Genomic DNA, 16,320 nt, shown 5'->3' with positions numbered 1-16,320 from the left:
TAATATCAGATGACTTTCATTTCCAAGAGCGTGAGTATGGAAAGCCCTGCATTCTAGCTTCATCCACACAGACACAAATTTTTCTTGGGAAAGTAAAATGAAAGAAGACAGATTGCTAGAAAAGGGTCTTGCACTTGGGGCCAGTTGCAGTTTCTGGTACCATCAAAGCCCACTCCCAGGGAGAAGAAGCTTGGAACTCCAACCTCACTGCTGTGACCATGCACTTTGGGATGGCTCATTTTCTTTCTTACATAGCAATTCTATTAGGACATTAAATAAACATTCCACAAAGCTATTCCTAGCTTCACAAATATCTCTGATCTCTTGGATGTTCTGAATTGTGTACACACTTGTTCTACCACATTGTTACTTCAAATCCCTGAAGACAAATAAGTCATTGTCCATGACAGAAGCTATCATCGTATATTGCTGTTCTTGCCTTAGTCTGTTTTACTTATTTATAAAAAGCCTTTGTGTGTTTGTATGTTTATTCTGTTCTTGTGTATGTCCTAGACCTGGGTAGACCAAATATGACAGGCATTATCCAAAGCACTGAAAAAGGAATTCTATAATATGGCCAGCCTTATTAGGAATTTTAAACAGGGAGAAGTCTCTCCACTTCAGTTCATTAGTGAATCTCAGTTGACTTTGGCCAAATTATAAAGTTGACTTGAGATACTAATTCCATATCTCTAGTGCACAGATGTGAGACTTAGTGCATCACAGATGTGAACATAGTATGCCATAATAAACTTGTCTATCTGTAAGGGAGTTCTCTAATTTGGTTTCAGGAAAGTAAGACTGTTAGAAAATTACTCGCTGAGAGATAATATCTTGTTTCAATTCTAACATGACCGAGTTTGGAAATTTAGGACATAACTTTTAATTTACACACGTTTTTACCTTGTCATTAATATATGTTGTAATCCAGTCTCCAAATCACAGAGAGAAGCAGTGGGAACTATTGAAATTCAAATGAACGCCTGTTCGTCATAGATCACAGAGCATGAACGCTGCCTGCTCTAAGTGAGCCGGCACCTGGGCTGAGCAGCACGTAGGATTCACCTCTCTGATCCTCCAGAATAATACGCTTAGGTGGAAATAATTTGCGTCTTTTAATTGGTGAGTAAACTCAGCTTTGACACCCTTGCCCGATTTCTCAGGTCATCTCTCGTTTGCACCGGTGCTCCAGCCTCCTCCAGTACACAGTGCTTCTCACTTGAAGGGTGCAGAAAAGCAGTGGGTGACAGCGGTGACCTCCTGGGTCGGGGGTGACAAGCGGTGGGGGAACTGAGGTGGGCATGGGTTGGCTCCATCTCCTCCAGTCTAGGGACTCATCACTCGGGAGGGAGGAGCTCTCTGACCACTGCAGACCAAGTACTCTCCGACTTCTCACCACACAGTGGCTGTGGCCTCAGTATGCTGTGGAAACGGTTTTCCCGGAGATTCCTGTCTCTCTCTTTCTCTCCCCCTGAATCCTTAGCTTTTTAGAAGTTCGCTTTGGGAGAATAGGGAAGAGTTTCTATGTGGATCTCTACATGCTCTTGAAATCTCTACATGCTCCTAATGCCACAGCTTTCATTTTGCAAGAGAAAGAAGATCCGTTTTTGTGACAGAAATATCTTCTGACAGGAGCGGGGATATACACCTGTAATCCCATCCACCTGTAATAGGCGGCTGAGTCAGGAAGATCTCGAGTTTGCGCCCTACTTGGGCAACTTAGTGAGGACCTGTCTCAAAATGAAAAGGTCTGGGGATGTAGCTCAGTGGGAACACAAGCCGGGGCTTGATCTGCAGTCTTACCAAGAACAATTTAAATCTAACTGTATGACAATTGGAGCTTTTGATGATACTCTACGTTAGTAAATTTAAGATCTAAAAAAGATCAAGAATTTTATTTTTAAAAATATTGGTAAATGTACTAAACTGGAGCAATGTCTTTAGGATAATTTAGGGGTAAAATGAAAAGCTATTGTAGCACGTTTTTATTTTGTGCAGTTTCCTGTTGAAATGTGTCCCAATTCACTCACAGATGTGTCCTTATCCATCTTCCTGTTGGTCTACTTCTCATCCTCAGGGCTGTTTGTGTTTCTTTCCTTATTGAAAGATCTGAGCTAAGCCAGTTAGATTGGGCCCTGATTTCAATATTCGCTTTACACACAGTATTGTAATTCAGAAAAATGTCTTGGCTACTGAGTCCCTGGGAAACTATTGTGCCTCTCAGTTTACAAAACCTTAGACTGACAAATTAGCCCCACGAAGTCTCAAAATAAATATTTTAGGGCCAGGGATTTAGCTCAGTGGCACCATATCTGCCCCAAAAGTGCAAGGTCCTGAGTTTGATCTCTGGTACAAAAAAAAAAAAGTATTTTTATGGATTCTATTTCATGTTTTCAGACATACCCAAAGATGCTGTCTTTCAACTTCATTCACCTTTGTCCCACATGTGTTTTCTGTCTCATTTCTCTTACAAACTGGCCAAATTCCTTCTCTCCCTTTATTCTTGTATTTGAGAATGGAAGAAGAAAAGGAAAGCACTGGGCTCTGGTTTCTAAACTTGACTTCATTTGCTGTTTTCATTTCCTTATCAGTTCTTTTTTCCTATCTTGACAACGAAAACTTTGGGTATATATATATATATATGCCTATAACCTGAGCACTTGGGAGGCTGAGGCAGGAGGATCACCATGACTTCAAGGCCAGGCTGTATGTTTTTCGCTCCAGAGTAATATTTAATAGCATAGACTTTGGGACTCTTTCTCCTTGCCATTTCTTTTTGGCTTATTTCTTCTTACTTGGCTGACTGTCATTTCAGAGCCTCTTGGCTGCATGGCCCTCATGCCAATAGGGTCCGTCTGTCCATTTTTATTTCTCATTTCCCAGCCTGATCAGCCCTGAAGCATGGCCATTTTTCTTTTACCTTCTGTCACTTTCATTTCTTTGCTTCTGCCCCTAAAGTTTTCCCTGCCCTTCATTTCTCCCCTGTCTTTGGATCTGTAAGGCCCTCTTCCTTTGCAACCTTAAACACTCTTTCCCAGAGCTCAAGGTCCTTCCTTCTGACAGAAGAAGTCAAGCTTGTAAGTGTGGCCTCAGAGAGCAGAGCATTGGTCCTGTGAAAGATGTATTTTGTCTCAAAGAAGCCCAGATGGCTGTGGAAATTTCCCATGGATTACAAAGCTTCTTGAAAGATCTTTACACACTGCTGCCCTAACAGCGACCTGTAGCACATTCCTTTCCTCCTTACCCAGACAGTGTAGAAGTCTCCGGACTTCTTAAGCAGAGGCAGTTTGCTATTGTGATATGACAGGAAGAAAGACTGCTCCGAGGGCATTCGGGGAACAGAGTACTGAGTTGCAGCTGCCACCTGTGATCAGACACCAAGCTCTTTGACCGTAGCTGACATTTGGTGGGGACAGCTCCAAGAGCAGGGTGGACTCAGGGGAGACTTAAGGGTGGGCAGCCACGGCAGTTCAGTGTCCCAGCTGTGGCTCCAAGGTGGGCAGGCGCACGTGAGGGCCAAGGGCAGGGGAGGCCATAGCTGTTCTCAGAAGTGACAGAAAAGTGTGCACCACGTAGTCTCTTTTCCTTTTCTGTGCCTGAGCCTCACAATAGCGTGATGGTTAAAACTACAAAACAGGAGCTGGGCAGAGCTCCGAGGTAGAGCAGGCACTTATCACGAGCACCAAAACAAAGCAAAAACCAAAAACCCTACACACACAAAATAAATGGTTCATCATGTCACAAAGCAAGAGACTTTGACTCAGACTAAGATCAAATCCAGTCCTAATTTATTCAAGAAGGAAGTTATCCTTAAGGCTTGGCTGGTTTTTCTCACCTGGAATGTGGGGTTTTCCAAGGACTATCCCAAGAAAGAGATGTTCTTTTGTATAAAAAGTACATAAATAGTTACTGAACAATCTCGCTCCCTCACTATGACCACCACATAAGTCCACTAATGATAGGCAAGGAGTATGTGTGTCATGTGCGTGAGTGCACACACACACACACACACACATGCACATGCATGCATTGTCCTAGAAATGGGTCATCTTCTCCCGTGCTGTATTGTCGTAGCTTTTATCCTTGGTACTGCGCCTTGGGGCGTGGGCCAGGCTTTCTCCCCTGAGCCCATTCTGGAGCACAGGTGCTGCCACATGTTTCCAGGTACTGCAATTCTCAAGGCTACCCTGAGGGAAACAGGAAGGCACATGTGTTAGCAAGGCCATCCAGACACATTCCTAATGGCACTCTCCTAATGCAGGGAGGAATGTACTTTCCTGATGTAGCCTCCCCTGCAAAGAAAGGCTGATAAACACGAAGGTGGAAGAAACAATCTGGTCCAAGACTCTTCCTGATGGATAATGTTGATAACACATAATTATCATTTTAATAATAGTAATAACAAGAGACAACAATTTACTGACCATCAACAGTGTCTCATGCTGCATAAAGAAACTTATACAGCTCTGGGACAATAGCAGCTCCACCAGCTGACTCCTCAGCAAAATAAATTGCTGATCTCCTTAAAGAGTCCCCAGTCAAACCTGCAGAATTTTCAGTGGAGCCATCTCCTTGTTTACCAAAGCAGTGTTAACGCTTGATCCTACAGGCATTTTCATATTCTAAACTGTTGAGTCACAAGTTTGTCCAGTACCAGTGGGAGCCCTGCATTTAAAGATCGGCCTGAAAGCACTTGAGTCAAGAACTCTACGAACAGCTGCATCTAAGCTCATTCTGAACCTCCGACAAATGGGCTTTCCTAGGTGGCATTAAATTCAGCTTTATGCCATACACCTATTATTAGGGTATTTTCTAGGGAAGAGAGCAATTCGCAGCTTGGAAACATGGGGTGTGATATGCACAGGGTAAGAGTCCTGAGTCCCAAAGGAATAAAATGTCAGATGTTGAAGGAGTAACAATAAGCTTCAGCTGGGCCAGGGATTTCTCTCAGTGGTGCCTCCACCTGCCTCACAAGCGTAAAGTCCTATGTTCAATTCCCAGTACCAAAATAATGATAATAATAATAAGCTTCAGCTAAAAAAGATAAAACAAAAAACAACTCTTTTCATTTCCTGCCTCCTCCTACACCTTTCAGAACTCTTCAGTAGGAGCCCGGTCCTTTACAAAAGGCAGACTCACCTCCCTGCTATTGATGGCGGCATTGCCTGCTTCCCTGCGTGCCCTAAACTTGTTACCTTAAGTCAGGAAGCCCAAGTTTGTCCGGCCCAAGCTGTTTCTGGTGGCGGCTGCCTCATAAAAATGCAGTGGCACTGATAGTCTCTAGCCTGGCCTAACCCCAGCACACTTCTCACTAGCTTCGAGGGCCGCAGAGTCACGACACCATGCTGCCTCCCTGACTCTCGGCTCTCCCCAGTGTATTATATCTGTACCCCACAGAACTAGAAGTATTAGTGTCTGTGTCACCCTGCGTGATCTCCCTCCAGTTATCAGATAAGAGAAGTTGGAGTTCAAAGAAATGGAATAACTTATCCAAAAAGAGTAAGGCCAGGAACTAGAGTCAAACCCAAGGCAGTCTGGTGCGAAAGCCATTACAAGAGACCATGCCATCTATTTTCTTCCTTTCCGATTATTTATAGATAGATAGATAGATAGATAGATAGATAGATAGATAGATAGATATTTCCCCCCAGAATGTGCCCTCACAGAGGTAAAAGGCCCTTTGGAAACTGATCGCTTGCACTGCCCACCACTCAGCACAATGCACTTTTCCATTGGCATCCTCCTGTGCTTAGAACACAGTCAGCCAAGATGACTCTGCAGCTGATTCTTCTGAGTCCTGTCACTCACTGCCATCCCTCCCTGGACCCCAGCCACCCACCCAGCTTGCAGCTGGCTCAGATAGGCCAAATGAAAACCCCCCTGAGCCGATGTTTTGGTTGGAAGACCACACATCTGTTCACCTGCTCGGGCCAGCGGTCATGCTGCACTCCACACCAGCACAGAGATTTATATTTCTCAGACCAAAAGCAAAATAAATTGCACACTGGTCTAATTAAGAGTGGGTTGATATCTTTGCCTTCCTGGAGACCTGTTAAGGAAAGGAGAGACAGATCAGGCAGATGAGGCTCCAGGATGTCCACTGAGGATTCAAGCAGCATGGTCCCGAGCTTTCTTCTCAGCATGGGCTCCCACAGCAGTGAGCAGAGCTTGGTTAGATCCACCTGCAGAAGGGTGTTAGATTTTTAACAACCCACGAGCTCTCAGGTTAGAATAAAACAGAGACAACATTCTTACTGAAAAATGTTTGCTATGGAAAATTCTACTAGAGCCTTTTGAAAGTCAACAGAAGGGACAACAGGGATTGTATTTATTCATTTAAGAAAGTTTCTGGGACTGGGGATTTAGCTCAGTGGTGCCGCTGCCTGCCTTGCAAGTGCAAGGACCCAAGTTTGATCCCCAGTGCCAAAAAATAAATAAAAATAAATAAAACAATGAAAGTTTCTGGTTTCTATCTAGATCAGCTATAGTCAAGACCATCAAAAGCCCATATTTGTAAAATTGGATTATTTTTACTGTTTCGGCTTCCTTTTACCCCAGCATCAGTATCCTGAACAAACACAGTGGTGCCTCAGTTCACGAACTGAATTCTTTCTGTGATTCTGGTCCCAAGCCAAAGTGCTTGTGAAGGTAATCAAATTCAGTGGTTAGGTTCAATGCTGAAATTACGGGGAAATCTGATTCATTTTGCGACCAATTTGGTTTGGGACCAGAATGCTAGAAAGAATTAAGTCCTTGAACCAAGGTACCACTGCTACTCCTCTGTGCCCCCTCAAACATGCTAGACTTTGTTCAGTCCTCTTTTCCTACCCTTAAAATATACTTGTTCAGCTGTAAACCTGAGTCACACGAAACCCAAGCCAATATTTGCAGAATGATGATCTTGCTCCTCCAGGTCCTGTGCCGGTTCTGAGGTAACGGTGACGACTCTCCAGTCCTCGGTCTCATCCAGTGAGAGCTCTGAGTGTGACAGTGTGACAGCCAGAGCAGGGCAAAGTTCCCTGCAAGGGAATGAGGCTGACACACGCTGACGCCCGTGTAGCCCCTGTCCGGGGGCTTTTCTCAAGTTTCTAATGAGGAACCAAAATAATGTCAGTTTTGTTAATTCAAAGCGGAGACTCAAAGAACATATTCCCTAATACTGTGTCAGTTTTCCAAAGGCATTCGATCCAGCAGAACTCGGCTGCTATGGACAATGGCATGTGTTCATTGGTGGTGTGACGTGCAAAGCACATTTTACACAGATTTATAGCCCTAGCTGGGTAGGAATTGTTGATGAGAGACCTGGTGAAGATCCAGGAAATGACAGATCAGTGGCGTATGTCTCCTGCGCGCCGCATACAGTAGCAGGGAGCCGCAAAGCCTCAAACTTCTGTGCAACGGTGACTGAGTCAGAGGAATTTAATTCAGAGCTAAACATTCCCAGGGTTTCAAACAAAGAAGACCTGTGTCTCTAAAAACACCACTAAAGTATCAAACACTCCAATAAATAATGGAGACGGTTTTCTCTAGGCCAGGACTTGAGATTTGCTAACAAAGAAAGGGCTCTTTGTTTCATATGGAATTAAATACTATTTCCTTCTAGAAAAAAAAATTGACTTGGAAGATAGTAGACGGTAAAACAAAGCACAGGGCTATCAGGCTTGTGAGTGAAGGTTAAACGTGAAAGTGAAACTCCAGTGGGAAGCTCTGTGTTCTCCCCTAATTACAGATTTACAGCCTGGTTCATGAGTGAGACCTTGGGGAGTATCATTAATGAACACAGACGGTAGGATTACAGACATAATGCGTGACACAGGAGAAGGTCAAAGGGCATGTGACCATGTCCTGTAGACACAGAAGTTTTTCCTGAGGAAAACGGTTCAGGCTCACTTGTACTGCGTGTCAGAAGGCCGTCCCTTCCTGTAAACAGAAACAGCAGCTGTATGCAGGGCGCTGACACAGAGCAGAGGGTGACCAGCACCCACCCCTGCCCTTTCCTCTGCTGGAAACCCCACCCAGGGAGTCAGTCCCCAAGCCCTGATGCTGGAAGTCAGGAAAGCCAGGTCAGGACTGCAAAGGATTCTCGCCACTTTCTGAAGCAGTTCTGAAAGTCTTTAAGAGATGTGATCAAAAATATGTAGGTGTTACGGCCAAGGTCAGTGTGTAAGAATGTTACAGAATGTCTTCATTCGCCTAAGTCATCATACCTCTCTCCGCGGGGCTTCTAGCTCTTCCCCAAAGCCAAACTGACCATGAAAGGGCAACATCAAGGCAGCCACGACAGCACAGCTAAAGGATGAAAGAGGACCTCCAGAAGTGCTTGCATACGTACAAGAAAACAAAAGGCTAAGCAAGACTGAAATAAAATACATCACAGGAGCACGCTCATAAAAAACACCTGTCCTTCTCTGCTCCCCTATCCTACCAACTTTAAATACTTTATAAATCAAAAATCATTATATGGTGGCCAGTGTGAAATAGTTATGAAAAGCCCTTAGTGACCCATCGGGAAGTGTCAGGTTAGCAGAAGGACTTCATCTGGACAGACAGGAACCAGGGGACAGGGACACATGGCAACCCAACTCAATACTGTCTGCAAAGATCCAGTGTCACGACTAGGCTCTGGGAGAGAGCTGGGAGGGTGGGCTTGTGCCTGTTTCACTAAGACCAGAGACACGTGGAGCAGAAGAAAATGCAGGGGTTGATACCAGGACAGCTGTTCACACTCAAGGTGGCAAAGAATCTTCCACCCCAAGTGTAACTTGAGCTGCTGCATGGACACAAGAACGTGTTGGTTCCGACACAGAGCCAGAAAAGATGCAGCCTGGGAGCCTCCTCCTTTCACACGCGTTGGAAGCCTGCAGCTGAAACGTGGGCTGTCTCCTGGTGGGGAGGGGCACCTGAGCACAGTCCTCTGGCAGCAAGGAAGCCTCCACCAGGGCCGGGGTAAACAAAGTAAGTTGCCTTTCATCCAAAATCATTTCCATTAAGACAGCTATACCATCACTATTACTATTAATAAAAAGCTGGGTTTATAAAATTGGTGCTCTATTTCTTATCATCCCCAAGATATCCTTAATTCTAGTGAGAGGTCAGTGATCCTGTAACTCAGGATTCCACAGTATGGGAGCTCACATGTGGCTCTTCAGCGGAAATGCTGCCGAGCAGGTCATGGGTTCAGTAGGAAGACGGACCGGTCATCACCTGAGGGTTCATCATGACAGAGTCAAAGTAGAATACTTTAATAATTTACTTAGCTAAAATACAGACCTAGAAAGTCAGAGAGCTCAGAGAAAGTAGGCATATCTCTTAGGGAGAAGGATTTTTGTGGTAAACCCAAAATCAAGCCAGTGAGACAGCCACTTATGCATGAACCACACATGCATGGACTAATCCATGGCTCTTTAGTCCCCCAAAGAGAAAAGTCCCAACAAGAGTGCAGAAGGCCTGTTCTGCCCCACTTCATGCCCAGTCCCTCCTAGCACCAGTGCTGCCCTCGTGAACAATGCACTGACCCATCCGAGAGGCTACAGAGACCACAAAAAGGGCTCACAGGGAAACTGCTGGTCACTGCGCAGAGCTCCACAGCCCTAGTACCCAAAACACAGCAGAGGTGGGAACTGCAGAGAGATTCTCCTCTGCTTTTTCAGCAGAGCAGCCGAGGCTGAGCCCAGGGTAAAAACACGGTGATGGTAAAGTCTCTGGCCTCATACTGGACTCGAGAAAGAAACATTCTTACTGTTGAACTTGCATTAGCCACTGCTGGGCTATGAAGAGTTTAGTACTCAGGTCTCTGGGGCATATTTCAGAGTATCTTATTTTCTTGTTAATAAATGTGCACATGCTAATAGTCAAATATAGAGAGATAGAGGTGGTGTTCAAATATAGAGTGAATATTTTGTTTTAAAAATATTTAATAATGAAAGGCACATGGCCATTAATCCTCCTCGAAACCCCTCCTCCTCACTTTGAACACAATTTCATCCTTCTTGACACTTCCTGGTGCAGCTCTGCAAGTCCTCTTTCCTGTCTTCACAAGGTGTGATAAAAATAGAGCGAGTGTGGCTGCTGACGTCACCCAACAGGAAGGCAGGCTCATAACGACATTATCATTTGTCGTCATCTAATTATTCACTGGACCTGGCGCTCTATAAATCCTGGCCTTTTTCCAAAGTCAAAATGACCATGAAAGGCAAATGTCTGAATCAGTTCAGGATATCAAGGCATCCAGGACAATGCAAGTAAAGACACTGAAGAAAGAGGACTCCAGAGCTGCTCCAGAAGGGGGCCAGAGTGACGGGATCTGTGTGTTCAAAGTGAGAGGGGGCATTTTGATGGGGATGGACGAACGGTAATCTTTTACCGCAATAAATTTTTTCAAAGAAATTTAAACATTCACTGTCATTTTTCCATCACACCACATAACGATTAGGGAAAGCATCTGCATATCTGCCTGAAAAGAGTACACATATTTTCCTGTAAGGAAGTCTTCTCGTTGTAGACCTGTAGTCGAAATATCCACACAGCCACCTCACCCACAGTGCAGGAAGTAGTCTCTGTCTCACAGAAAGGAACCCAGCGACCAACCTGTCACAAGGCTGATGAGCAGTCCTGCCAGAATGCACCCAATGCAGCCCACTGCGCTGTAGTACAGGTAGGACAGCGAGTACCAGGTGTCGGCGAGCTGGGGCCTGCAGAGGACAATGGCCGGTGTCAGCAGCTGCCCCTGAGGTTCTGCTCCTCACAATGCACAGCGCTGCTCAAATTCCTTTCAGAGCCTCATGTAGCTTAAAACCCCAGTGCCTCCCATTGGACCTTTCGGTTCTTTTTGAAAAGATAACTGGAGTGCAGACTAGGTGTGCTTTGTATGCCACAGAGTATAACTCACACCTGACTCACAAAGGTGCGATGTATGTATGAAATGACAAGCACTGCAGGAGGATCTCACTGTCTGTTCCTTTGGTATCATTCAGTCCTCAGGTATTTATGAAGCCTGTATTTAATGCCAGGAATTTCGACAGACATTTGCCTGCATAAAGGCACTAACACAGAAACATAAAGTGAATCTGATCGGTGCCTGGGAGGAGCAGGCACAAAGGACTCGGAGAGCAACCAAAAAGCACACAAATCCCAGGCTGAGGCAGCAAATGATGCCCCGCTCAGTCCTAAAGAAGAGTTAGTGATCAATCAGAAGACAAGGGTAGACAGGGGATAAAAGTACACGAAAGAGGGAGGAGCTGTACGGTGGGCTGGGAAGTACAAATAGCTTGATATCATTTGAGTAAAATTTATGGAGAAGGAAAACTCTGAGGAAAGTGAAAAGTAAATTAACAGAAGGTCCGTACTGGGTAGCAAGGACCCCTGTTCCGTTTTCCATGCTGACTTCCACCACATGTCCCAAAGCAGGAAAAATCTCTTAGGAAATGGCTCCAAGGAGCTGGCACTTTCGATAAAGAGAGCCTTCCACATATCTTTGTGCAGAAGAGAAAGAAAAGGCAACTGAAATTCCTGGGAAGCTTTGACTGAGTTAGGAAGGATGCCAACACAGGCTCAGCAGCAGATCCATGTGAGAACAGGTCAAACTTCCCTTCTCCCTCCTGTAACGACGTTTTGGCTGTAATGTTACAAGGTCCTAGGAGACCAAGACTGAAAGGCTGATTGCTTAATTTTACATCTCGGGGGGAGGGGGGAATGCCCCTTTAAAACCTGGCAGGTATGAAATGTGAGTGCTTTGGTCCATCCTATAATAGATGTCCCAGAAGAGGACCCACCTATCATTTATAAAAATGCCCCCCTCTTTTAATGCCCAGTAAGAATATGAGTGAAACTGAGATAAGGAAGCCCTCTTCTATGCTGTAGAACCTACGCTGCCTACAGACCTCTCCCCAGGCTCAGAATCACCAGGGCAGGACCACGTGGCATCTAGGAAATGAAGATTCCTTACTGCTCACAAAGGTGAGCCATAGGATGAGGGTAAAGACCAACCCTAATTTCTTCTGGTGAGGAAGAAGGGAGTAGAAGAAGTCAAATCGATTTTGTGTTTTCTTCATCCAGTTTCCCTTCTACAAACATGGAGGAATACCACACAACCTCAAGGAGTTCATGGTGTAGTGAAGTCACAGAAGAAAGTGATTACAAAGCAAGAGTAAAGAGAGGAAAGGGGAGAAAAAGAAAGGAAGGAGAGAAGAAAATATAAGATAAAACAGTAGTAGACTACAGTTGGGGGCACACAAGGGTGGTCCACAAACTGCTGTAGGAGGCAATGGCTTCTACTTTATTAGTGATTTTACACTAGAGCTTCAAGATGTGAATGTTATAGAAAAGTTTTAAGAATAGAAGGCTAATTGGTTTAGAACAATTCTTTTCAAACCCTGAGAATCTGAAAGAGAAGTCACTATATATCTTATGGAGAAATGGGCTTCCTAATGCTCTTAAAAGAGGAACAGACTCTGAGAAAGTAGAAAGAAAGATTAAAAGGTATTCCTTTAAAAGCAAGATGGGCCAGGGATTTAGCTCAGTGGTTCCACCTCCTGCCTTGTAAGCGCAAGGACCCGAGTTCGATCCCTGGTACCAAAAATAAATAAATAAATAATGAATTTTAAAAAACAAGAGCTTGGTTAGAGATTTAAAGGTAAGAGAGTAAAAGAAGCAGAACCTAGGTGGGAAAACGTGCAGCCATTGGACGGTCTCCACTGTGTAAGATGTCCTGTTCCAGGGTGAAGAGTTTGTCCTCTGCGACAGGCACTTGGGGCATTCAAGTGAAATCGGGGCGGCAGTCATGACTCCGGTGAGTACATGAAGGTAAGCTGCTGAGTGGGCACTTTGGCTACGACAGATTAGAAGGGGAACAGGGGCAGAGAAGGGGTCCGGAACAAGAAGGTACAATAACTTCACTTTCCTGGACTTTACAGCTATGGACACAATCCCAAGAAGAACAAAGACGATGAAAAAGAGGAAAGGCTGGGCCTAAAAATCATCAGAAATGTAATTTGTGAAATGGGCTGGAAGGTTTTAGAAGGCTGGACTCAGAGGGCATTAAACAGTACAGAGAAGTATTGATGAGAACTGAAAAGGGCTGCCTGAATCCAAAGGACTTCTCCGGAAGCAACCAGAAATCCTGCACTTCCCATATATCCATAACAAAATAATTACATAGTATAAGATTTGTATAGATAGGATTTCATCTAATTTATCTATCATTTAATCCTCACTAAACTAACTGAATTAGATGTCGATATGCTTAGGTTTTAGTCAAAGCCTCCAAGAATTTCAGGAGTGAAAAGTTGATGATTTGTCTACAATAGAAAGTAGGTAAATGGTAAACCCAAAAATCCAAGTCCAATACTTTTTTTAAATTTCAAAGTCAATGGCCTTTTCCCTACACCAGAGTGTCTCCTATATTTGAGCATCGCTGATCATTTTCCCTGATGAGAATTAGATGAGAAACTCTTTTGTTAACCCCTGTGCTCATGCAGTCATCAAACTACAGGTTCACAGCAGCTCCCCCAAATCCACACCCACACTGCTTCTCTCATTGCCTGCCACCTACCCCTGGGGCTGGGTGACACCTTCGAAGTCCACGTACCTGCTGGCTGGCACCAGAGGTGCCACTGTGGTCGCATTTGTGGGGACACACTGCTCCGTAGATAAAGGCAGAGGCCGAGTCTTGGAGTCTGGTGCAGGGTAAACCAAGGCCCCTATGGCCACCCAGAAGGACAAGGTGATTCCAGTGAGGAGGCCGCCCAGTGCACCCTTGGTGGGGGAAAGAGAGAGAGGCTAGTAAGACCAGACAAAGCTGTCTTCAGAGAATAATGAGACGAGGAGGCCTCATTGCTTGCAGAAGAAATACAGGAGTTAAGGAAAATGTCAGGGAATGGAGATTACTTGGTCATGTTTGATTATGAACTAGCAACAGAGAAGCTCACCAAATCCCCTCCCTCTCAAACTGTATAGGTTTTGTTTGAGTTTGACTATTAGGCAGTGGGTTGAGCGGTCTCATTGTTTGAGAGTTATAGTTCTCGAGAAATGGTGGAAAGCCAAGGGGTAATTTCTCCTGTGAGAGAAGCAAAATGCTCCAGCAGAGGCCAGGACACCAGAAACAGCAGCTGGCATTTCAGGTCTCTGGTCAGAGCTGGGCCTTCTGGTGAGCAAATAATGTGCTGGCTTCTTCGTTATGCAGGGCAAACAAAACCCTTGACAAAAGCACCAGAATGCTTTCTCCACCATTGGGGAAATCAATGCCATGTGGGTGATTTGAATACTTGGGCCTTGAGTTTGACATGGGGCGGCAGGCTCCTGTGGAAAACAGTCAGGGCAGTGTTTCAGGCTCTGTGCATCACCTGATGGCTGTCACTAGGATTCAGTGGTGCCAAAGTAGCACAGAAGCAACAGCAGACAGCAGCGAAACACACGAGCCAGGCTGCCTTCCGGGAGGATTTGGACCCCGAAATCTTGAGTTCAATCTACTATTGTACTCACACATCACATTGTAGAACTTTTTATATTGAGTATACAATCCACTAGAAGTATACCACACACTAAAATCTGCATAGATTTTGAGGCTCCATAATAGCCTGCCTTTCTTATCTCCCAAGGACACCAGTATCCCTGGAGCCCAAGACCCTAACACTAACAGGACAACCCCAGACATTGTGCAAAGCCAACTCCCTCCCCAGGCCCAGGAGAGGTCGGTGACAGCCAGGGAACTGCACACACCCAGCCAGGTGAGCCGGTTCAGCATGCAGGGGGCACCCTACAGTAGGCACAGAAATAAACAGTCTAAAGACTTTCTGAAAACTACATGCATGTAAGTAGGCAGCTGACAATTCTGTTAGATTGAGAAAATTGTAATACTTTAAATATTTCTAAAATATTACTCTATTACCTTTCTAAATAAAAGTTCCTTTTAATTCTCACTCTACACGGTCATCCGACCAATACCTACTTGTGAACATGTCATTCGCTTGCCAGGCGAGTACTGTGGAGAAGCCACAGGGACAGAAGGAACCCTGGCCTGTCCCTTCACCCCTACACAAATTGATGAATTAGCTTAATAAAATTAGTTATTTTGGGTAACTAGAGAAAAAATGAAATTTACATGGATTTTCAAATTTTGAGTTTTTAAAATTATATTTTAACAGACTATTTCTGCATCCACTTCATTTTTAAAGTTCATTTTGTGAGCCTTTAATTCAAGTTAATGTCACCGCAAAGAGTCAGTTTTGATAGATTCAGTGACACACTGTAGCCCGTGAACTCCTTTTCCCTTCTTTGTTTCTTGTTCCTAAAATGACTTCTCTGAAGTCAGATACAGGAGGATTCTGGTTTTATTTAAACTCTGTCATGGCCTCTCCCAGGCAAACACAAATCACTTTTCCAGGGGGGATGACAGGAGCAGGAAGGGCCAGGGCCCAGGCTGAGGGTCTGAGCATGGGCAGGAGGATGCAGGGTGCTTACCTTCCAGTTCACGAACGGGAACAGGAGTCCCAGGGAGAACAAGCCCAGCATGGGTCCCCCACACATGCCGTGGATGCTGAGTGAAGCCTGCGGGACAAAGAGACCCAGGAGTCACCTCTCACTGCCTCTGCCCCCCGACCGGCCCGCCTCGGACCTGGGATGACGCCAGGCCCTCCTTCTCAGCACGCCGTTCATCGGCCGCCTATCTCCGTGAGCGGCTGCGGGTCCAGAAAAGTGTGTGCACACCACGCCTGCACCTGCATTGCTGTGATGGCTAAATTCCAGATGGAATGTTAGGGAACTCGGTGCCTCCGATCTGCCTTTGACAAGAGAGGTGAAGGTGACATTCGCGATTTTGCCCTTAATGTTCTTGGCACTTCCTCTGCTGTTGGATGATAACATTAATTCATAATTCCTGCAGTTACTAAATTTGGAATCTATGGCCTATTGTATAGACAAGTCAATGCCATAGTGAATACATGTATCTTCCCTTATGGAAAAAAAATTGACACGCTTTCCCAGAGCCGTTAAACACCATGCCTCAGGGTAAAGAAGAAGGCTGTACATGATCTCAGGGAAAGAAGGATCCAAGTGTTTCTGCATTTACATGTGTGTATACATTTACATATTCAATATCTCATATATGTATATAGTAATACAGAAGAAAATTTTGATTTTTACCCTTTTCGTGCCATATTCACATTCATTTGGAGGAAGACTTAAAGCTCAGCTAACTGGACTTCCTCCCCAAAGCTCACGTCTAATCTGTGATATTCCTGCAAGCGGAGGCAGGCTGAGAGGTGAGTCTGGCTTCGGACTGTGGTGGGCTTGACCACCATTACCGTCACTGCAGTCTGTGCCTCC

General features: G+C 45.0%; 1 protein-coding gene and 1 long non-coding RNA gene across 2 annotated transcripts in view; both read right to left on the bottom strand.

Moving 5' to 3' along the window:
* Positions 1 to 3,804: 3,804 nt before the first annotated feature.
* Slc5a12 (solute carrier family 5 member 12) overlaps positions 3,805 to 16,320 on the bottom strand; it is a 42,859-nt gene continuing 30,343 nt past the window's right edge. Inside the window, exons 11-15 of the mRNA XM_010603355.2 lie at positions 15,457 to 15,543; positions 13,586 to 13,752; positions 10,588 to 10,691; positions 5,922 to 6,049; positions 3,805 to 4,187 (exon numbers count right to left, since the gene is read on the bottom strand). Of these exons, the coding sequence (XP_010601657.1) occupies positions 4,035 to 4,187; positions 5,922 to 6,049; positions 10,588 to 10,691; positions 13,586 to 13,752; positions 15,457 to 15,543 (639 nt within the window). The 3' untranslated portion in view covers positions 3,805 to 4,034. The remainder of the gene's footprint in view (positions 4,188 to 5,921; positions 6,050 to 10,587; positions 10,692 to 13,585; positions 13,753 to 15,456; positions 15,544 to 16,320) is intronic.
* Positions 6,107 to 7,968, bottom strand: LOC109117387. Its single transcript, XR_002024698.2, has 2 exons — positions 6,829 to 7,968; positions 6,107 to 6,182 (listed from the first exon to the last, which is right to left on the bottom strand). It is a non-coding gene; the product is annotated as an uncharacterized LOC109117387 (long non-coding RNA).

This window comes from Fukomys damarensis, unplaced genomic scaffold, assembly GCF_012274545.1.
Source record: "Fukomys damarensis isolate Sample0158 unplaced genomic scaffold, DMR_v1.0_HiC HiC_scaffold_16, whole genome shotgun sequence".
Taxonomy (NCBI): Eukaryota; Metazoa; Chordata; class Mammalia; order Rodentia; family Bathyergidae; genus Fukomys; species Fukomys damarensis.
The sequence above is the reverse complement of the archived record's forward strand: the minus strand, read 5'-3'. Positions and strand labels throughout refer to the sequence as shown.